Source organism: Pygocentrus nattereri, chromosome 19 (genome assembly GCF_015220715.1).
Source record: "Pygocentrus nattereri isolate fPygNat1 chromosome 19, fPygNat1.pri, whole genome shotgun sequence".
NCBI lineage: Eukaryota > Metazoa > Chordata > Actinopteri > Characiformes > Serrasalmidae > Pygocentrus > Pygocentrus nattereri.
In genome coordinates, this window is record NC_051229.1 from 19,903,197 (window position 1) to 19,927,762 (window position 24,566).

The 24,566-nt window shown below is 39.3% G+C and overlaps 1 protein-coding gene and 1 non-coding gene across 2 annotated transcripts; one reads left to right on the top strand and one right to left on the bottom strand.

Moving 5' to 3' along the window:
- Window positions 1-1,076: 1,076 nt before the first annotated feature.
- Window positions 1,077-23,886, bottom strand: acsl3b (acyl-CoA synthetase long chain family member 3b). The gene is made up of 16 exons (XM_017718497.2): window positions 23,708-23,886; window positions 17,385-17,918; window positions 16,677-16,877; window positions 15,245-15,422; window positions 13,340-13,449; window positions 11,699-11,837; window positions 11,359-11,509; window positions 9,907-10,030; window positions 8,787-8,858; window positions 8,451-8,590; window positions 6,652-6,824; window positions 5,492-5,566; window positions 5,119-5,310; window positions 4,121-4,235; window positions 2,827-2,984; window positions 1,077-1,760 (listed from the first exon to the last, which is right to left on the bottom strand). Exons 2-16 carry the CDS (start codon window positions 17,532-17,534, stop codon window positions 1,603-1,605), a joined length of 2,136 nt encoding a protein of 711 aa, XP_017573986.2. The 5' UTR covers window positions 17,535-17,918; window positions 23,708-23,886; the 3' UTR covers window positions 1,077-1,602.
- A 480-nt stretch (window positions 23,887-24,366) lies between these two features.
- trnag-ccc lies at window positions 24,367-24,437 on the top strand. The gene has a single exon. It is a non-coding gene; the product is annotated as a tRNA-Gly (tRNA).
- Window positions 24,438-24,566: the final 129 nt, after the last annotated feature.

Genomic DNA, 24,566 nt, shown 5'->3' on the forward strand with positions numbered 1-24,566 from the left:
GACTGGTCCAACAACTGTTTATAACCTGAAGTTCCAAACCTAACCAGCCCTGAAGCAGGTTAGGTGTGCATGGTGATGTAGCCCTGTAAAAAGTGATCCGTCATGAGATGGAAAATCCAAGGCTGCCTCAACTACGCACAAAGTTATCTGGCTAAACAAATGTCACTTCGAGAGACAGGCCCCTGGACTGTTGCTGTAGCTATTCAAAACTAGGCAGGCTTGAAATGACAACATAGAATTTGCCACCATGCTAACGTTAGCTTGGGTGCAAAAAAAAAAAAAAAAAAAAAAAAAACCCTACCAGATCATGAATAATGCACTCCGACATTCTGTACAGTTTACCAACCTGTTCTAAAAGCACTATGAAAGAACACATTTGAAGGTGGAACACAATAGGTCAACTCCCCAAAGCAAAATCAGTGCTTTTACCAATTCATACAAGCATATTAAGCTATTACACCATCTTAAAAGGACAGCTGAACCAACATGCTACTATGGCTAACAATGAATGGCAGCAACCAGACCACAAAAGGCAGCAGTGAGCAATGAATAGAAGGTAGCAGGGCATGAAAGTCAGTTGGCAGTTAGCATAACCACTAAGTCAGGACACAATACCCAGCCATTAGCACAGCTTCTGAGTTTCATGCTATGCTAGTTTTCCCTTACTGTCAGCCACGTTAGCGTTTTTGGAGAAAACTGTCCCTTTAGATGACCTTTGCGCTTTTATGCTAGTGGGGAAAGTGGGTCCTGTTCTGGATTACTGCTTCACTACAGATTATTTAAAACCTTCCATAAACGGGTGCAAGAGCCAAGCACGCAGCACAATATACAAGTAGAGTAATACAGTATATTACCATTATCATCATCATTGTCATCAATACCTTATCCCAGAGCAACAGTAAACAGCAATTCTTTGTAACAAACTTTGGGATAAAGGCAAAATAGGAGTGATAAAGGAAAACTTCTGTTTGGAGGCCTTCACATTCAAATCTCTCAAGGCTTGATTTCACAAGACATAAGATATTAACTGAATGGAGACAGTACTGACAAACAAGCCAAGAAAAGAGGGGAAAAAAAAAAAAAAAAAAACCAACAACACAAACCCAACAAAATCAAAACCAAACAAAGAGTAAAAGATTTCCCTGCGTAGACCCAAGCCTGCAAGTGGAGTCAACCCTACCACTTTCCTGACAAAAGTAGCAGGATCATACATTTAATTTACAATGTCTGAGATCAAAGGTGAAAAGCATAGCATGTGTCTTCCTGAAAAAACCCTCAGGAAAGAGAAGAGTTTGGTGGTAGAGGGGTCTTAGCATATCCACAATCTTTTACGCATATGTGTGTGCGCGGCGTCTCCAAGAAGTCTCTCAACGCTTGCAATTCTCCCCTTCAGGCGGAGGGAAGCTGCTGCTATACTTTTTACTTCTTGGTTTTTTTTTGGTCAGATCAGAATTGAAATTTAACTGTAACAAAAATTCAAGTGTTCCTGGTTTGATCGTAGCTGGAGAAAGAAGACTGCAGGTGAGCCACATCTTGTAGGCGTTGTGGTGCGCTACTTGCCAAATCCTCCCCTTCTGCTACTGTTTGCCCTTTTTTCTTTACTCACTTGCCTCCATACATCCTCTCAATGTCTTCCTGGTAATGGGTTTTGAGCTCTTTGCGTTTGAGCTTGAAGGCATCTGTCACCAGGCCTGTCTCTGGGGTCCACGGCTCTGCACTGAGGCGAATCTTTTTGGGGATCTCAAAGCGCTCTAGCTTAGCTAGAGAAACGGAGAGAGAACAAGGCTGGTATGTGACGTGTGCAAAGACAGAAACATCATCTTTTTCTTTAAAACTGAAGTGACTGAATGATGCACACTTCATTTCTCTCCTACATAAAATCTGACCTTAAAGGGAATGTTAAGGTACATGTTATTAACATAGTTAAAGTATGTTCTCTCAGAGGTCGTTTACTTCAAATGAATAAACAACTAGCAAGAGTAAGAAACCACATAAGCAAGCGTACATATTTTTGTTTAACAGCACAACGTAGTCTAAGGTGTCTGAGGCAAGGGCGTGATCATTTTAGGCATGTGGTTTGCACAACGCTAACAGATATAGTACATAAACTTTCATTGACTGTTAGCTCCACTATCTTTAGTGCAAAACTAAAAAAAGCAAACTACACACACCAAACATATCTTAGACATAAAGCATATCTTACTGACTGTATTTGAGGTAATGGGGGGAAAAGACACCAAATTAAATTCTGCTATTTAAGAAAGTTTTCTTTAAGTGCTTTAAGAAAGTACACAAATATCACATTACAGCAATTCACCATTACCTAAGGTAAAAAATATTCAGTATTTCATAATATTCTTAATCCTGCATCACAACCAACCACAAAGCAAGTCAACAATAACATAAAATGCACAAATATTATTTTGTGTACCTTTAAGAACAAAGCCTGATGCCATGTTGTGAATATGGCTGGTTCACTACTGTTCTACACAGTGGTCTGGTAATGTATTGTACCTTGACATGTTGATTTTTTTGTGTTTGTGTTTATTCTCCCTTTGCACCTAAATGTAACAACGATGGGCTGTGTTATTAATGCTAAGATGATTATGCATATTCTAGTCCTTAAACTGGTATTAGCAAATAGTTCAAAGGCTTGAACTTTTGTTTTCTTCAGGTATCAGAATACTTTTCAGATTAAAATTTAGCAAATAGGAAATGCATATGAACTGAATTATTAATATCAAATTATATGGAAACATCTTTTGTGGTAATTTTTTTAGGCTTACTACCCAAGCCTAACTAAGACAGAGCAGAAATTGATCTCACCAGGAATAGCGGCCTCTGTGATGATGCGAAGCACCTCCTTCTCCATATCAGGGTGGTTACAGAGCTCCTCCCAGGACCCTCGCACCTCTTTCTGTTTAGCCAGTGCCAGTAGCTGTTTCTGATTGGGTACCACGAAGCCAATCACGTATGATTCATCACTAACAGAGTAGAAAGGGATGCAGAGAGAAATTGCATGAAGTACAATTGACAGCTTGCAACAATTTCATTGTCATTTTATAAGTATGTGCCATATTTACATATTTACAGGTATACAGTGACATTGCTTTTCAGTTTTAGGAATATATTTATTAATCTAAATAATAAACATATCCATGACATAACGCCCATTAAACAGCAGTGTCGTTGTTGTCGTCAAGTGATTTGTTTTTTTTGTTTAGGTTTTCAAATTTCACTTTATCTGTTAACCGCAAAACATCATCTACTGGGTGCTTCATACTGTTTGGAGGAAAAGTTTAAAGTTCATAAAGAATAATATCCTTTCTGTTTTTTTTTCTCCCCCAATTTAGTTATTTCCAATTCCACCCACTAGTTAGGACTCCCCCAATCACACAATACTACTAGCGCCCAGCACTAAGAGGGTGAAGGCTAGCACAGTCTTCCTCCGATTCCTGTGAAGCGCCACTGCACCTTTTCGAAGTGTCGCTCATGCAACGTCATTAGACAGCTGAACGCCCTCGGAGAAAAGCGCCAACCACCAGGTCTGTTATGTCAGCTAATAGATGTCTGCACTGACTAGCATTGCGTTGAGTGATGAGGGGGAGGGCATCCTACCCACCCACAGAGCGAGGCCAACTGTGCGCTTTTGGACTAAACGCTTCACTTTAGTGCAATCATAAGTTTGCAGCAATTTAATAATGCCACATTTAAAATGATCAAAACTTTGAGTACAATGATCTCTATTAAGCATTTCACGCTGCACTAAATCCAATTAATCAGGGCAATTTATGCTCTCTTTAGTAATGAAACATGCAGTTGGGTCAGTGTTCCTTACACACCAACAATGTCCATGTTATGCTCATAACATGGACATTGTGACCTGTGGCCTATTGTGACTTAATAATAAGGTCATAAAATTAAGTCATATTGCTAACCCCATTTTAAATAACTTACACATTCAGCACTAAAATGTGAAAAAAAAAAAAAAAAAAAAAAAAAAAAAAAAAAAAAAAAAAAAAATCGGACTTTCAGGAACTTCAGAGAACTCTTATCGGCTTTACATTAAGTCGGAAACCAATGGCATGTGGTGTATGCATGTCTGTGTGTGGGTAGTCACCTGTTGGCGTATGCACATATGTTGTCGATGAGAGGGCAGTTTTTCAGTGCAGACTCCACTTTCCCCAGAGACACGTACTCCCCAGCCTGCAGCTTCACCAGGTCCTTCTTACGGTCTACAAACAAAGAATTCTAGTGAAGGATCTCAGTCACTCACTGTTCCCCTCACTGAAGCAACATGAAAAAACTAACTGCACTTTAACTGTGCCAGTGCTGCATAAGGTGCAAAACAGGGGTCCAACACCAACACCTCCAGAACATTCTTTAATTTGTAGTTTGTGTGTGTGTGTGTGTGTTTGTAAGTCTGAGAAAACATTAAGGTGGGTGGGTTCCAAAAAAAAGGGTCAGGAATGATTAAGTGCTTTTGACAAAAGCTACAATTTTCATTTATAAATGAAGAAACCGTTTCTTTTTGTTACTGAGGTTAAAATTAGGGTTATTCATAAAAAATATCTTTTAAAATTCTTTCAACTTTTGTATTTCTTTAATTACATGTTCAGCCCTATTCAAGCTGAAGGACAGAGGAGGTGCAGTAATGTAATTTGAGAGTGATTTGACAGGTTGATTTGTATGAGATAAAGGATCTATGTAATTTTGTGTGGTTAAATGGCATACAGACTAGAATTAAGGTAGTATAGTGAATTTATGCAAATGCTGCCCAACAAGACAAACTGACATTGTCTTGCATGATGTACTTCTGAAATATTTTATTTTCCTGCTTCTTGTAATCCAGCCATCACCATAAATGCTGTGGATTTCATTGGTCTTGTCAAACTTGAGGATTGAGGAATTGTGTCTCAAATCAAACTCCATTTTAGCTGTTAGCCTTGTCTTCAGGTTGCAAAAAACAACGGTGATGCTGTCGGCGATTAACCAGTCAGTGAAACACACCAGACTCTCTTCACAATAGAGGAAAGTCTGGCTTGTGAGACCAGTTATGTATATACAGGCACATATGAATAACCTCATGTGCTGGCAAGGTATAAAAAATTTCCTCACCGATTATCTTGAGGCAGCCGTCGCGCTGAAACTCTCCAATGTCCCCAGTGCAGAACCAGCGCTGACCATTCTTATCCACAAAGAAGTCCTCTCTGTTCTTTGCCTCATTTTTATAGTAACCCATGGTAACATTGGGCCCACCAATCAGAATCTCACCTCGAGGGTTAGGCTTGTCTGTGCTATAGTATCCGCCTGTAGAACAGAAACAGACAGTTTAGGCATATGTAGACCTAATTAATAAAAATTATAATATGAACAAGCAGGTACATATGCTAAATGCAGCAATCACAGCTAAAACTGTGCCAGCCACATTACTGGAGTTCCTGTTTTCTCCAACTCTTAGCACAATGTTTAGTCTTTGATCAGTACTTGCCTTCCTCCCAGTCCTTAAGCATGATCTCAGAGCAGATCAGGGGAGCTCCAACACGGCCCGTACTGTAGTCATAATCTGCACACAACATATATAAAATAAAATGTAAAAATAAATAAATAAATACAGTTTGCACCACCAGACTTGCAATTACATTAAACCACGTTATGTCTCAAAAAGTTCAAGACACCTACTCATTCAATGTTTTTTCTGAAACTACGTTTAACAGGTTTGTCCCCCTTTGCTGCACTAACGGTTTCTACTCTTCTGGTAGGGCTTTACACCAGATGCTGGAACACTGCCGTGAGCATATGTTTGCACATAATGACAAGAGCATGGCTAGGAGATATTGTTTTTAATGGGAGGGATGGATGTTGTTTTGCACACTGGGCGCTAGGGCTATAGTCAACACATCTATTGTTGAATCCAAGACAAGTCCAAGATAGGCTGAGACTGAGTCAAGACTAAGTGAAAAGGTAATCAATCACATAAATAATTAATTAAAAATAAAAATATCAAACCCTCTTCAATATTTAGTCTTTATCCCCATCAGTACAGTTGGAAGCATAAATATAAGGGAAGCATTTATTTACGTATTAAAATGTTGCAAAATAGCAACCAATCCTTACATGACTGTTAAACTCAGTAGAATGATACAAGAACACTGTTTAGCTAAATAAATGAATGAATTAATGGGATTTTTTTGTTGGATTATTTGTTAAGGCAGATAATTTCATGTGTGAGCATACGTTGGTGATAGTAAAAAGAAAGAAAGTGTTTTTGTAAAGAAGATAAAAGAAAAATTCAGCAAGAGCAAGATTATCAAAACAGAAGGGTCTTGGGTCTGAACTTGAATACTACAGGCCTAACGGGCACCTCACATTTTATGCACTGTGTGTGCCTAAGAGGGACTAGTGGTTACAGTTTTTCCAAGGATCAAGAATCTTGTTTTTGATTGCCCATGTCAAAATGACAGCTTGCTAGTAATGCTGACTGACAGTCACAATGCGGTTCTCTTTACTGAGCTGTCGCTGTTCAAAATATGTAGTATGAGCCCTCCCTTAGTGAGGTCAGATTTTGTGCTGGATGATTATTTCTTCTACTACTGAACTACAGCAGTGTGTGTGTTCCCTGTGCCCTACACTTCTGTGCATGTGTCTTACAGTCGCTGATGGTGCCAGCTCCACAGGTCTCGGTGAGGCCATAGCCCTGACCCACAGGGCAGCAGAAACAGATGTTCATGAAGCGCTGAGTAGCTGCCGACAACGGAGCCCCTCCTGACAGCAACACCCGTGTGTTCCCACCTAGCAACATTCGCAGCCTCCGAAACACCAGCCTGCATAAAGACACAACAGGACAACCGTGTTTTATACCATGAATATTCAAAACTAAAATGCAGTGCAAAAATAGTGTCCAGTACTGCTCTAGTATTTCTCAATACAGCGAAAGGCTAAATGTGTCATTGTAGTCTGGCTATTTGTTCTGTTTTTTCCTTTTTTAGTTTATGTTTGTGTGTTATGTTTGCCTGGTGACAGAGCTACTGTGGTAACAGTCACCAGTGATGGTAAAACGGTTTTTATCACAGGCTTTAAAAAAGGGTGATGTGATCATACATTAAAACCAAATGTACTGCACATAGAATAAATCGATTTAGAAAGGCAGCTGTTTGAGCCGTGCTGGTCGAACACAGGTAGAGACCTAAAAAAAAAGCTGTCTATAGTCCCGTGTACATTTTAGCACACGCTCAAACCACAGCAGTAGATTTTAGACATCGAACAAAATGGCTTTGGTTTTTAGGAAAAACATGTTTTAGCTCTCGCACAATGAGGGTTAGCTATGTGGGGGGGGGCAGAGGGAACAGCAGCGGATGGTAAAGTCTGTGATATTTTAATTATATTAAAATTACATGTTTAATATTTAATTACATGTTTGCTCCAAAACTGAAGACAACACACTACAACCACAACCTTTAATGAACATCAATTTTATTATTACAGGCCATCACTATACTAGCTCCCGCGTTTGCATCAGAGTTGGAAAATGCGTAAATATGAGTGGAAGAAAATGTTTGATGTTTTTAGTATTTGTAGAAGCAGTAGTAACAGTAGTAGTAAGTATCTCTGAGTACATCTGCTAACGCTTCTGGACACATCATCAGTCATGTTCCTGGAAGAGTCATCAGATTTACTTACAGAGAATTTTTATACGGTTCCTAAATTTGAACCAGACATGGGAGTCATCACTGTGTGTTTACATGCACTCAATAATCAGATCATATTCATATTTCTGCAGTTATCGGATTATTCAAATAGTCATGTAAACACCACACTCTGATCAGGAAATGCGATTAAGAAATACGATAGAAAGCTGGACTGATCAATAATTGGATTTCTCAGTGCATTTATACTCTTATTCATATTTCTTTCGGATTTCTCTGTCTGTGCAATTGTGAAACAGATGGATTTACCAAAAATGAGCAAGCAGTGCTGCTCCGAGATGGCAGCAAAACCCTTTTGGAGTGACAATGAAACCAACTACATGCTTAATGAAATGAGGAATTTAAATATTCATCTTCTAGATTATGTATCTTAATTTTTTTATGTAAAGTGGTGCAATATTTTTTTTTCCAAAAGCTGCGGCATGAAGTTTGAGTTACTGTTACATTAACATCACGTCTCATTCTGTGAGTTCATTGGCTGGTTGCAAAGCAGAAATCCGATTACTTCTTGACTCATGTGGACCTGGAGTTTCCCATTATCTGATCATACAAGTTCATATAAACGCGTTGATCAGATTACTGGGAAAAAGAAAAAAAAAAATCAGATTTTCTGCAGTTATCGGATTATTAAGAGCATGTAAACTTATTCATTGTCAAAATATAAAACAAAAGGTAACCAACCTCTTGCCATGTTTGTGTGAGTATGAGTGTGAGAGTGAGAGAGCGAGAGAAAAAGAGACATACTTGTCACACAGTGGGGTGCCATATCCTCTAGAGATCTGCTCTATCTTGTAATTGTAGGCCAGCACAAAGAGAGTCCTCTGCACACGACTCATCTCATCCACTTTAGTCATCACATTCTTATAGATACGGTCCATGATCTCCTACAGAGAGAGACAGAGAGAGACAGAGAGAGACAGAGAGAGACAGAGAGAGACAGAGAGAGACAGAGAGAGACAGAGAGAGACAGAGAGAGACAGAGAGAGACAGAGAGAGGAGTCGCACAGAGACAGGAGAGTGTTAGCAAGAAGTTATTCAAAATAGAGTGGCTGTGTTTACTTTGTATGCGTGCTCACTTACTGGTACAGCTGCCATCACTGTTGGTTTTAAGACACTGGTGTCTCCTTTACTGCCTTTTTTAATTTTGGTCGACTGCGGGAGAAGGAAAAGAAAAAAAAATAGCATTCTAAAGCAAACAGAGAGGACAGCCCTAGTCTATACTGACCTGTCAGTGAAGGCATTGAGTATTCAATGGTTTACTAGCCATGTTTGGAGTCTATTAAAGTTTACACAAATTTCCCCAAATGTCTGTCTATAAAAATTGACAAAAGTGTAAACAAATTCCAGACTTCAAGATGGTTGGTATGGTTTTAGATACGTGAGATTTATATGGCCAAAATTGTATGGACACCTGACTATTACACCTTTAGGAGCTTGGACGACGTCCCATTCCAAAACCATGGGCTTTCATATGGAGTGACATATGCAGCTATAGTAGCCTTCTTTCTTCTGATAAAGCTTTCCACAAAAGTGTATCTTGGAATTTGTGCTCTTTCAGCCAAAAGGACATTTGTGAGGTCAGATACGGATGCTGGACATCAGCCCCAGCCCATTATTTCTTTTTCACCAAACCCTCCATTATGCCAATGAACAGGTTCCAGTCACAGAGTGCTTTACACCACTCCAGCCAAAGGTTGGCATTGTGTGTAATGATCCTAAGGTCATGTGTAGGAAAACCATTTTATGAAACTCTACACACAGTTCTTGTTGCTTCAAGAAGAAGAAGTAGGTGATGAAACAGAGGATAGCGGATTTTTAAGCACTATATGTTCAAGCAGTGAGAAGCTCTGCTCTGTGAGTTTGCATGGTCTACTGCTTAATGGCTGAGCTGTTGTTGCAATAAAAGCACTTACATTTGACTGGGGTAGATGTAATAAGGCATAGATTTCTCAACTGTTTTGTGGCAAAGCTGGCATTCAGCACGACCCATACTGCTACCAATATTTGTCTATGGAGATTATGATGCTGTGCTGTAAACAATGGGTGTGATAAACATCTGAACTCAATCAATACTAATTTCAGTCATATAGTACACTTTTGTCAACTTTTCTAGATGATAGTATGCCATACTGTGTCAGAAACCACATAAGAAATCTCAAATAGTCTTGCTTAACAACTCAACAAAGGCAGGTGCGTTTACCTGGTCAGCCAGCGTCTGTGGTGAGGAGTATCCAATGCGGCAGCCATGAGAAACACACACCAGTTCAGCACTGAGCTCCAGCACGTGGGCTAGCGGCAGGTAGCCAATATAGGTGTCTCTCTCACTGTCAGAGTGGAAATGTAAAACAGACATTTAACATGGTCATCGTCATCGTCATCAACATTCAACTAATACAAAGTCAACTAGAATCCATTTGCACTTTGAAGACTTTGTGAAAGTTCATGCTGGGAACAATATTGTACTTAAAGAGAGGGTCAGGTGTTTGTGTTCACTCAAGATTACTTTTCATATTAGGGTTGTACAATATGGGCAAAACACGAGGGCTGTAATCATACTGTTGCATATTGTGGTTGCAGCACATAATACATTATATGTCCAAGTGTATCCAGACACACCTTCTAATTAGTGAGTTCAGCAACTTCAAGGTGCACCCTTTGCTGACACAGGTGTTTAACTAAACTCTCACAGTGAAAATAAAATTCAATTTTGAATATTCAATGGGTTTCAGGAACATAAAAAGCACATATGAATGTAGAAATGTCTTTCAATGAATAAAGCTATCTCTGTACTGGCTCCTAGCAAGTTACAGGTCAGTTAATAACACACCAGCTACCAAATTCACAGAAGCCATGCATTTATTTTGGAATGTTAGCAAATGTCTGACAGTTTAGCAACTCTAAACATAACAATCTGTCTACTTTTAACAATAACCAGCAGAAATGTTCTATGCTTCTCTCTGCGGTCTGATCCTGCCTTGCTGATAAACAAATGCTCCAAATGCTACTCAGTAGAAAAGTAAGCTATATATAATTATGTAGTACAGTGAACAGCTTGTTTATCTCTTGGGCTAAGTGGTGCTACTGCAGCCACCCACGCTAGATATGGATGCTTGGACGCTTACATGCAGTCACTGATATCACATTCATTCAATGGTCTGGAATGCAAATGCAATGTCACTGAACTAGAAGATTTAATGGAACAGTCAGTCATTCTCAAAAATATATAAAAATGTGTCAATGAATATCTCAGATCCACTGGTTTATAACAGCATTAGCTTTTGGGAATGCCCACCTAAGATAAGGTCTTAGAAAAATGGGATTTACTGCTGTTACGTTGTTAACTTGAACAATAATGTATTCAAAATTAAATATCTGGCAAAGAAACTAGAGAAAGCTCTGAGCATAGTTGTCAGCCTTATCATGCCCAATGACGAGAAGGACAAACTCCCAAATAACAGCCTTGATTTCAGAGGAAATGTTGATGAGCAGGTGTCTTCAAGCTTTTGGACACATCAATTGTAGAGATAAGAGTTTGACACACACTTGCAGAGAGGTGGTGAGACAAACAGATACAAAGAAATGAACAGACTGACTAAAGTGAAAAACACTGACAGAGAAACTAAGAGAGACAGAGGAACAAATGCATTCTTACCTCAGGTCTGGGATGCGTTCAGCCATGCCAGTTACTCCAGCAATGATGTTCCTATGGGAGATCATGACTCCTTTAGGGATGCCTGTGGAGCCACTGGTATACATGATCACAGCAATGTCAGAGGGGAGGGGGTGCCTTCGTGGCACTGCCACTAGAGAAGAAATGATGGAGGTAAAATGGACAAAGACGAAAAAATATTAGAATGCAACAGCTTTGTATGACAAATGAATACATGAACACATGAATGTTTTCTCAGTTTCTACTAAAATGTTTGAATTGTCTATATCTCATATTGAGAAGAATTGATGAGAAATTAGGGGGTCAAAGTTTAAAGTCTTACTGTTTTCAGGCTTGGCCCCCAGCTCCTGCACAGAGGCCATGCTGTGGACCATAATGCCTCTCGGTAATCCAGGCCAGCTGGTGGGCTTATTGTCCACTATGATGATGTGTTGCAGTCTAGGCACATCTAGCACAATCTCCTGAGGGGGGAGAGGGAGTAGAGTGAATATGAGCAAACCTAGCATTTCTAAATACATCTACTATTCAAATCTATTAATATACATTACAGCAAGCAAACAACATACAAAACAATCATTATACCATCATTCAAGGCCTTATACTAGCATTTATACACATAGTTCTAGTTTTTAGTTCTAATATATATTATGTACCGCAGGAATATACTTCTACATTTATACATAAAGTGCTTTGCATTTCAGGGTTTTAAACTGGCATTTTCACAACATCATATGTGAAACGGTGTTAAACTACTGTCCCAGAAACTTTAACTTTATGCCACAGTGGCTGTGTATACATGCAAAGATCTTTGCCAATCCGACTGAATACATTCTGCTTACAGATTAAAACTGAGGTGTTTATATGCTCACTCTATTCAACAACCTGATGGAAAATCCTCACTTACATGCACACTACAAGCAATCTGATGCAAAATGATGCATATGCGTGGAGTACCACTTAGAGTAAACGCTACCATGACAGTGAACATCACTTGAGGTCTAGTCAGTGAGATGAGTTTTCGATTGGCATACTTGTGTTTTTAATTGCTTTAAAAGTATGTCAGACTCAGAAAAATGTACCTCACATGTACTTATTGAGGAAGCAGCGAGAGGAAGAAGTCATGCTCTGAGACACACGAGCTGGCTGCCTGTCTGACCGTGTCTTTTAAAGTTCAAAGCGTAAACTTTATCTCCTCTGCAGACCATGTCTGCTCAGTCCATGATGAATATTATAATCTCTCAATATGACATGAACGCACATGCGTAGAACATACTTAGACATTCCGATTGGACATGTACTCATGCAGGTGTTTTCATGGTTATTATTCTGCTATTTAACAGATTATTTACAACATTACCCATCTTGTTCAATTGGATAGATATTCCAAATGGCCTCAATCGGAGTAAACTACTCCGATTGAAGTGTATACATGGGCGTATTCTATTCTGATTGAGCTATTGGTCTGATTATTAATTAATTATTAGGCTGCATGTAAACGTGGCTAGTGTTCCCAGTTCAGCATGAAGGTGAATAAAATGCTCCTTGCAGATTGTTGCTGTAGTGGAGCTCAAAAGATTTGAACTATTACCTACATTGTGCTTTTCTGTCAAATCACCACCTTTTCTACATAACAATAAATTACAACCTGTACACCTGGCATGCCCATTACTGAGTCTGCCTAGTACAAGCACAGAATCTTTCTAGGTTGCAAAAAAAAAAAGCATTTGTTGAACACTGAGGTCTTATTCTTATCTCCCTCTTATTTCAACATTCTTTTATGCCTAAGCCCTTTGAATTTGTTCATTCGATTATGTTTACAGATCAGAGTAAATATCAGCACCAACCATCTTGGATTAAGAGAGTTGATCCAAGACAATCAACCAACTGATTAATATACTTTTGAATGAATCTCCCTCTGTTTCCAATGTTCCAATCAAAGCCCACCATGTGGTCAGGTGTATACCTTGAGGCGGCTCTGCAGCAGATCTTTACTGGTGATGATGTGAGTGACCTCTGTCTCATTGAGGCCATGAGCAATAGCTGGCCCTCCCAGAGTAGAGTATAGAGTCACCACTGCGAGAGAGGGAGAAAGAGAGAGAACAGAAAAAAAGCAAATAGACAGGCAGTGAGGAACAAGAGAGACAAAGAAATTGATACAGTGCAAAAGACTGACACTGGAGAAATCTGTACTTCCAAGCAGTGCTACTTTTAGCACTTTGGTCTTGGGACTGAAATACACAGTAGTTTGTTTACATTTCAGTCAGAGCACAATCATTTTAGTCAAAACAAAAATGACTTACATTAAATAGATTTTAATTTCAAACGTGTCATACATATTTTTGATGATAGTTATGTCGTTGTAAAGCCATTGCTGGCAGTTATAGCTTTGAGACACTTACACACTTACAGTAAGGAATGAATAACTTTTTGAAGCTGTATGTTAAAATTTTTGGCCTGTTCTTCTATTCAGTTCCAAAAGGTTATGAGGGTCCCTCTGCTGCCCTCGCAATCTCAAAATCCTACATAAGATTCAAGTCAGAAGACTGGCAAGGCTGTATAGACACCTTTACCACCTTTTTTAGAAACCACTCTCGAGTTATTTTGTCTGTATGTTTGGGGTCGTTGTCTTGTTAAAACATCCATCTACATAGCCTCAGTGTCTTGGACAATGAAATTAAATTATCTTCTAACATCAACATTGCGTTATTCATGTTTCCTTTGATGACGTATTGCCCTTGTACTGTTTGCAGAGAAGTAGTCCCATAGCATACATCCCACCTGTATACTTGGGTATGGTGTTCCTGGGATCACATACATAACCCATCTTTCTTTAAACATGTCAAGGTGATTTATTGCTGAAGTGTTAAATTTCATTTTGTTTGACAAGAGTACATTTGATCAAAACCAAAATAGTTCAGATTTGTCCAGATTTAAGATGTACCCCTCGTTCATTTCTTTTTGCACACAATGTAGGAATAGAGATGACTGCTGTGCAGTCCATTGCTTATTGCTCTTGGTGTAACTGTTGTTGCTGCTGCTGTCAAGTAGTCCCGCATATCTACAAGTGACTGCTGGCTTCTCTGTTAACTTAAGAGCTCTCTTAAGAGCATGTTATAAAATCTTTCCTGGCACAACTCTCTGAAGAAGATTAGTAGTAATGGGTCCACCAACTTTACACTTACATTTTATTGAACCAATTTTAATGACAAGGATGTATAAAAAAGTCCTTGGTAGGGTTTTAGCATCTTCCAAGTGTTGTTAATTAATGCTGAACCAGAGAACTTTAGGCAGCCCATTCTCTTCACCATGACTGCCCGCTGCTGTGTGAAATCTTATCAACCTTGGCAACATCTTTTATTATGACACCAAGTGCAATTTGCACGAGAACTTTTTTTGCAGCATTAATATCTAGAACTTGATTTATTTTTTGTGTAACCTTTACATGCATATATATTTATTTTAAATGTAGTGTCTGTATACTTCTTTATCCCTATCAACTGAGCTTTTTTAAACACGTGTTTATGCACATTAACAGGTGCACCGATGTGTCAAGCGAAACTCAAAGCGGCCAGTGAGTGGAAGTACAAGGTAGGCATTTCTAATCTGCCACTTAAAAATTAAAATATGTAATCTGTATGAAATGTCCATAGATTATGCTATACAGATATAGACAGAGCCCAACTTTCAGGCTGAGCTTGCATTAGAATAGAGCATTGAAAGACAATATGGTGTTATTGACCTGACATTCTCCCACCTTTTCATAAATTCAGCAAAAAACACAACCAAGATACTGTATTGATCTACCAAGCAGACTAAGAATAGCCTGAGTGGATATAAATGAGTGTATGTGTGTAATTGGAGCGCTCACCAGGGAAGTTGTACCTGAAGCAGGCCTGTGCTGCTATAAGCCACTCTGCCCGTGTCTCACAGAAAATGGCTATGTTACACAGTGGCTTCTGACCCAGAGCAGCCAGCCCGCTGCCAAACCTCTGGGCCAACTCGAACACTTCCTCATATGATAACCAATTATATTCACCAAGTATTACCTATAAAGAGAGAGTACAGATTACAGTTTTGAGTATACAGTAAACATTTATACAGCACTACGTTATACATTAAAATGCAGGATTATTTTTCAACTAATAAATATGAAGATTTATTATTCAGTAATTACTATAAAACACTTGGTAAAGACTATGAAGCCAAAATGCAAGTAATGCAGTTATGGGTGTAAGGAATTGAAATGTGCACCCACAAACGAGCCCTTGCTGGCTCAGGGGTTAATTCTTGGCACACTGGCCACAAAGTCAGTAGTATTAATAAATACATTTTATTCACGCTTGTGTCATGTCACCAAAAACATACATAATTTAAAGTACTAGTTGATAGCTCCCCTAGGCTAGACCAGCATTCTGACTCCGTCCTGCCATTATTCATATAACAATAAGCTATAGTAAGTTAACAATAAGAGTCTTAGAGCCACCTGGCCAAAATGAGAAATGTCACTATTACCACATCTGTTGTAAAGACGTTACTTGCCACCAGTGCCATAAGTGTATCGGGAATGAGATTTTTCTGGATTAAATACTATGAAAACCCTCTCTTCTTATGATGTGTCTTGAAGGTGAGAGGAACTTTTGAAGAACTACAAGCACTTTGAGGATGACACCTGAGGGCAAGCGGTCATGAACTCTGTCAAACTGATGAGGCTGAGGCCTGCAGTGCTCCACTACTGAGTATCACGTAAGGTGACAACATATTAAATGCTAGTTTTAAGCCAGAATGCCCATTTAACATATAGCTGTGCTCATAAAAGCACAGATGGCCTTGGATGTAGTAGCGAATCAATGTTCTTGTTCACAAACTTGTTAGGGAATATTTCTTTTATTCATTCGTTACTTTTGGCTTTAGTTATCCAGCTAAACAGGCTTGCTTTATAAAATGCTTTCATGGAGAGATGTGTGTTTGTTTGTTTATATGTGATGCACTCTTTATTCTTTATATGCACCAGAATCTGACAAGGAAATTTGTACATCCGAAGGAAGAAAAAATAGTCAATACCATAACACCAGTAAGTATTTCACTGGTATATGGTATCACTTCTCCAGTGTACTTCTAAGTTTCATAGCAATGCAACTTCCTGTTTTCACAGGGGTCCCAGTAAATCCCAGAGGGGAATGGAAAATAAAAAGTAAATCCAAGATGGTATTTATATATATAAAAAAAAAAAAAGCAAAACGCACACTATTAATATTAGCTTCATGCGCACACACTGTATTAGTGAGTATCTACACCCTCACCTTCTTGAAGACCTTGCCATTGGGTTGTACTTCATCCTCTTCACTAAGCAACTCCCTGGTGCCAAGGCAGTCTCTTCGAGGGAAATGTGTGACTGCATATTCAAGCACTTTATCTAGTGTGTCTACCCCCTCATGAATCTGGGGGACCAGCTTCTTCTGGCTGTTTACTGCACGGTAAGGCCCCGCTGGATCACCAGTCACCTAGCAGGGTAAACACAGGATTTAACGTGATAAAGAAAGATATAGAGCTTTGGCAATCACTACTGGCTCAAGAATCTAGCCCTTCAAAAGCTTTGAGTGGTTTTAACAGCTCAAGACATCAAATATTAAGACAGTTGAGACTAATACCCCTAAGACATGCTAAAAATATTCTAGCAAGAACACCATGACAACCACTTCGTTTGGAGTATAAAAATCCAGGACAGCTCTGCTCTGAAGCACACTGACTACTTAGTAATCGTCAAGGTCCTTTATAATTAGGTAAGTACAACTATCCAGCACATAAAAGGCTTGGGGACCTTACCTTCTCTTGAAATTTTCTGATTAATGTTTGATTTTTTTTATTATTCTTACATTTTATTTGGAAAAGAGAGAGGAAAAAAAAAACTTTGAATATATTTTTGCAACAATGAATTGCACACATTCACAGGAGGGTCCCAACTAGCTAATAAAAGTAAAAGTCAGATTTTCAGGTATGGCAATACTCACAGAGCGTGCTTTGATGCATTTAGCATGGGCCTGCTTGGCCCCAGTTCCGGACAGTAGGTACCAAGGTATGAAGGTGATAACCGAATAGACCCAAACCACAGAACGAAAGACCTGCAAGAGGATAGGAGGAACGTCCTCCTTCAGCTTCATTCTGACAGTGGAGAACAAGACACTACAGAAGAGTCCGACTTGTTCTCTCTGAGTGGAGTGCAGCCGTTTTTCTTCTGAGGATGGCTGGATCTCTGGTTCTTCAGTCTGTTGTGGTGTCTCCTCCTCTTCTCTCCTTTGCCCTCCCACCCTCTTTCTGCTGCTGAATATAGGCTTCTCTTGATTTTATTTTCCCCCCCTCGGTCCTCGTCCTGGACACTACCCTTTCGTTTCTGGAGCTCTTCGAGTACCGTTATCCTTCCTTCCTGCTCTCTGATTGCTGTGCCAGGTGCCAATGCAACTTCCCGTTTCCTTTTCCTTTTCCCACTACGCTACTACCTCCTTTGATGACACAGGAAATCTTCTGGCAACCAAGAATCAGTTTTCCTGGAGGAAAAGGACAAGGCAGTGAGTAAAGTTAGCTTCACAAAGTATCATCACTCTCATAGACATTGAAATGAATGTGACTGACAGTCCACAAACACAACTCAAAACCCCACCACCTTGGAATAAACACGCTTCACGCTAGATGATGGACCACTGCTGTAAGTAACTGATTGCATTCAGCCACAACAGCATTAGGTCAGATTATAAATTCTAGATCACACACAGTAATCCAACTCATGCCAAAGGTACTAGATGGTGCTGTATCACTCCAGATACTGCTATTTCACAGTTAAACAGTTCAATACTGGGGGGCTTCATACGACTCTTGCTTGGCTTTGGAAATGGTGAACTTAGGCTCACCTACAGATGCTCCCATGTGTCCTATTGCATTGACCATGCTTTTCATTGGAGATTATACAATCTGTGTGTGCTCAACTGAACAACCATGTTATCAGTGAGTGCATCGTAATTAGCAGCCTAACTACAAAAGGGTGAATTTATACAGAGAATTAAAGCAATTTATCCAGGTTAACTTAACAACTGTATCCCATTAATGCTCACCTATGCAACACAATATGTACAAGATACCATATTGCAATTACACCGCTACATACTGCAAACACAATGATTTGCAATATATTGACCTGCTTGAAGATAAATGACTTTATTTATAAAAACGACCACAGAAACTCAAGAAACATCTGAGGACAGATTTAAAAAAAACATATGAATTTCTTTTTAATGCAGGAAATATTAACAAATGACACACTGCTTGTGCTATTTTTTATGGCTGTACAATGTGTTGGGATAAAAGAAACAAACAAAAAAAAATCTAATGCTAACACATACTGAATATGAATTTGGAGATTCATAACTTATCTACTGCTTAATGGGAGAGGCAGAAGAGTGGTGAATCATTTTGCACACAGATGTCAGCCTTTTTAAAACCAGGCAAAAATGTTGGAATTAGGCTATAAAGTTCAATGCAGAATGGTAGAATTAGGAGACTAGCAGAATTCTCCATACAGCTCAGTGTGTGTGCGAACAAGGGAGCGTTTGTTTCGCTCCTAAAACAGACTCCTCTGTCAACATGACACTGCAAAGTCAGAGTGTGCCTGTGTGTGTGCATGTGTGTATTAATTGAGGATCAACATGAAGGTCTAAACACTGATCGATTGTAACTTGTGTAAATGAAACACTGCAAGACTGATTATAGTAATGCAGATTACCAAAGATGAAAAATACTAAAATGCATAAAACAGACTCATGTTTCACGACTACTAGAATTGCTAAATGTGCTCTGGTGGCCACTGCTACATATATATCACTATAAACCACTAGGTCCAAGGAAAACTGAAGCTCAATAGCAGTGTTTAAAAACACAGCTCAAACCATGACACAAATATAGTTGATGTCTTGTGGCCATCTTGACCATAACCTGAAATAAATAAGTTTTAGTGAGTAAAACACATGGAGTGTGTGAAAAGACAATTTTATGTATGCAACATAGCTAGTTGAAAGATGCTTTATAAAAGAACCAAAATAAGGATGTTTCTGCTGCATAATACTAGCAATACATTCCTCCTTATTTTCCAGCCAGTCAGTAAGCAGAAGTAGGTCCATGTGCACATGTGCAGTTTTAAGCTTTGAGTCTTTTTGCCACTCCCTGCAGCATCGCTTAAACCTAGCCTGATTGCTGCTGTTGACATTTTATGTTCAGTGATACTGTACTAACCAAAGTTTCAGCCAACAGCAAAGATATGGGCATACGTTTTTTTAAATATTGAAGTATTCAACTGTATTACTGTAAGCATCCATTTAAATCTCCCCTTTTGAATTTCTGGTGGTGGCACTGCATTGTCACCTAAACAGCCCTACTTCAGTATCAATGCACTATTAAAGATTCCATTCATTATTTACCAAAAAGCAAAGTCATGTACTGTATTTATGCTTTATTAATAAACATTTTCCAGTTTTCAAATCCAAGTACAGTGCGGATATGCAAGCGGTCATAAAGTCAATAAATAGGCCTGCACAGGTCCTATTTCAATGATCAGCATAAACAGAAACCACGCTAGTACTACACAACCTCAAATCACGTGTTGAAATCTGCAAAAAGAGGAAGAAATACGTCCAGAATGATTAACAGAACTGCAGATTAATGTTGAGTGTTGTTTAATTATACCTTACTGTTATAATATATTTCTATTACTTAAATCAATGCTAAACACGTATTTATTACCAAGTGACTACTTTTATAACATGAAATTCCAACTCTTGAGCAGTGTACACAACTACACTAAGTCAGCTCAGAAAACATTCTGCCTAGTACAGTCAAAGATGAAATAATAAGGAATCATTGATGCTCAGATCTCTCTGCCTTGAAGCAGCCTTCATAAACTTACCACTAAAAATGACTTAACAGCTGTAGGCACGGAATGTTACATGTTGATGAGAAGTGAAAGCTCACAGTAGGCCAGCACTTGGGAAAATGTCTGCTTTTCCCCCCTCTTAGTACTCATAGTGTTCTACAGCACTCACAGTGTGCACAATCTAGTTTTGACAGCGTGTTTGGGCCTACTCATAATAGCTATGGCTACAGAAATCTTTGCTTTGAATGTTATGAAGAACGAAGACTATTCCAAACATTTTGGTCATATTTCCAATCCAGAAAAAGCTAGGAATATGTCACCACACAGTTACACTGTATGTCCAGACGTATCCAGCCACACTGATAATCAGCGAATTCAACTACTTTAAGGTGCATCTATTTCTAGAGGCTACAGGGCTATAAATCTTTGCAGCACTGAGCCATGGGGCAGTGAAACTGCGATCTCTGCAGTGATGGAGTTTCCTCTGGGATGAGCTGGAGTGCTGTTTGTGATCCATAACTACTTATCCAACACCAGTACCTGAACTCACTAATGCTTTTGTGGCTGATGGCAATCCTCACAGTATTGTTCCAACTTCTAATGTACAGTCTTTTTCAAACGAATAGAGGCTGTTACTGCAGCAATAAGGCATCAAACCAGAAACCTGATCTCAACCCTACAGAGCTTTCACTTTTTAAGATGAATTCTCAGCAGCAGTTCAATGAAGTGAATGATTACATTAGGCTTTCACGTCTCCATAAATCTACACAGGAAACTTATAAAGAGTTCTATTTCATGCACACAGAAGAGTATGTAACGTCTAGGAGTGAAACTGAATGTGCTGTCTCTAGCAATAATGGCCCATCCAGTGATCTGAGCAGTGACTTCTGAAAAGGATGAATGTAGAGCTGAACAAGACCACTGGTGGCAGAAAGAGATCTAAAATGCCATTAAAAAAAAAAAAAAAAAAAAAGCATGGCTTACTTAACTTTATGAGCCTTGTAAGAAAAAGGCATACAAATAAACTGTGATCTCATGATCCAGCTCTGCATGTGATCAGACGTGAAAGACTGGTCTATCCTCTCTGGGTAGTATTGGTACTAAAGCTGAAGAGGCACGCTGCACCTCAAAACCCTAACCAGGGATACACCTACTTGGCCACCAATAGGCCAAAGACAAGAAACCACTTGGCAGTTACTAAAACTCAGAGTCAGCTGATGCTGAGGGCTACCAAAAGCCCCAGGCCATCAAACCTTATTCTCTGAACATACTACTCGCCTGCTATTTTGCTATCCAGTGTCAAACACAGGAGGATGGTTCTTCCTTTTGCTCTTAGGGAGTTTTTCCTTGCCACTGTTGCCATTGGCTTGCTCACTAGGGGCTTGGACCTGGATTTTTCTGTAAAGCTGCTCTGTGACAATGCCTGCTGTAAAAAGTGCTAAATAAACAAACTTTGAAATTTCTTCTGCAGCAAGTGAGACTGGTTGCACCACTGCCAATGGACAGCACTGTTTGCCAAGTCATAGCACATTCAACAGGGAGAAATGTGATGCTGCTTCAAGTATAGCTGGGTTTCCATCTGGAGCCATGCTGCATTGCGTAGCTAAAGGTGAATATAAATAAGTGATGAGCTTAATCAGGTGTGTCAGAACAGAGAAAAGACTGAATTGTACAGTATTACAGTCTTGAAGCAAGCAGCAACTATCAGCTATTTCCAAAATAGTTAGTTACTGATGCAGAGTTGTTGCAGTACTGAAAGATAGCTTAATTGGTAAACACTAAAGCAGAAAACTTAAAAATACCTTTGCCTTGAAAGTGGAGAGGTGTCACACATCCTATGTATTCCAGTTTTGCTAACTTTAAACAAGTGACTTTTTGTTCTGTGACATAAGTGCTTATTACAGCTCCTGTTACTCATAGTGAGAGGACAAGATGAAAATATCAATCATGTAAAATTTCTGATTCAAATGTGTTCTTACCATTTAATTTCAATTATGCTTTTTAACCAGCAATCTTGGATTATATATATATATATATATATATATATATATATATATATATATATATATATATATATATATATATATATCTGCAGTGCAAATCAATGACAGAAGTCGCACACTATATAAAAAAAAAAGAAAAAAAAGATGGTTCTTCAAAGGTTGCTTAGTAAAGGCAATGATTATATATAGAACCATTTCTTGGTTAAATGGTTCTTTGTATGGTGAAATGGCTCTTCAGATTAATGAAGAGTGTGTTTATCATTCTAGTTCAAATGTTTTTGAAAATGGTTCTATATAGCACCAAAAAGGTTCTTCTATTGTTACAAGCTTCACATTACACACATACAGTAACCCTTTTGGCGCTTTACAGAACCATTTTCAAAGTCATTTTAAACAGAATGTTCTATATAGAAGCCTTTAATCAGAGTCTTTACTAAAGAACCCTTTTAGGCGTGCTGCTTAAAACTCAGCTACTTTACTGTGTCTGGCAAGGCTACTCCAACATGAATGCTCCCTTTAAATTAAATGTCTTTTAGCTGCGTAGCTCCTTTATTAATAGTTATGCTCGTCATGCTGACAGTTAGCACAGTAAACCATGGCCACTAGCAGCTAGCTAGCTAGCTAACTAGCCACCCGGCGGGCTAAAGCTAAGTTAGCTAAGTAAAGTTAAGTTAAAAAGAAAGTAGCTCGACTGCTAGCGAGCTGTACAGATACCATCACGTCGATCATGCATCAGGTTATCTACGTTTCACAACATCAGTGGACTTTTATAAAGCCGAGGGATTAACGCAATCTGACGTGTTTATTTGTCTGTTTGTATTTTGCATTGGTGTGTATGTACATTCCCGATAGATAATGAACAAAATCATAAGCTAACATTATATGTCACAGATCAGGCTATTCTGCGTGTTTATCAGTACCGCTATTACCACTAGCTAGATCTGGTATTGCGTATCACTAAACGTTTTGGCAATGTTGCGTGTAAAGTAACGTTAAAGTATTCATAGTAGTAAAAGCCAACAGTGCTGAACGAACCAAATCACTGTCGCCACGATCACTAATCACTAACTAGCTGAATTTCATCAAGATGTCAACATATCGCACACTAGCATCCACTGCTAGCAGCGGTCTGGAACGCAATGCGATTAGCTATCTGGCTAACAACACTGGGAGAGACAGGGAGACGAGAGGGAGAGAGAGAGAGCCATACCACACATTCCTGCTGGCTGTGGATGAGAGGACGAGAAGGGTCTTTCTAATCTATTCCATGTGATCGCAAATATTTAATGGCATTCACAGATAAGAATAACACGGCTAAGTGAAGGGCTAGATGGAGAAACCCCTCGTTAAAATTCCACGCCATTGTAGCTTCCTAGCACATCTGCACCGTCGCTGAAAGACAATGAGCGCTCACCTTCTCTTTTAGATTATCCTCGCTGTCTTTTGGAGGGGACGGGGAACTAACAGAGCCTCTCTAATGTGCACTCTGTGAGAAAACCATTATACACAACGCAGCCACATTCTCGAAGCTGAATTAAAGGAGAACGCATCTGTTCTGGGTTGAGCCGATTCACTTCTATTGCCGGCCCTTGTTATCAGTCCGGAAAGCGTTGTCAAGACGAAGGCCGTTTCCCTAGAATCTGATTGGCTGTCTGAAGGTGGCGCGTGCTGCATGCTGCCGTGACGACATCAAGGTTACTTGCGGTCATCGGCGTGGTGGTCAGAACTACGGCCAGTTAGTTATGTGTCGTCCAGTCACATTTAAGTGTCTTCAGACCTTTTAACGCGTGGCGTGCCTGAATGAAATGCGGAGAGCAGCGTGTTTCGTTGCATTTGGTGTCACTGTATGTAACTCATTTTGCCCTTTAGTGAAACGTTCAGTTTACGTTGATATCACTGGGCTAAACAGCTAACGTTAACTAAATTAGTCTGATATGAAGTAACGTTAATTTAACGATAGATCTTCTTAATGGTGTAGAAGCTGAATATGTAAAAAATCTCTGATTACTCAACATAGCTGGTCTTCCAGAACAGAAAAGAGTCACAAGGGAGACAAGGCCGTGATTTCGCACAGCGCCGCTGGTGTAGTGGTATCATGCAAGATTCCCATTCTTGCGACCCGGGTTCGATTCCCGGGCGGCGCACTCGTTTTTGTGTTCTTCTTTAAATTGATACGTGTTCAACATTTTTACAGATTACATTATAACAAACGTCAAGCGTGTAGTTTGAGCTGCTACCCCTGATAAATCTCTTTGGAGAACATTTTGCCTGCA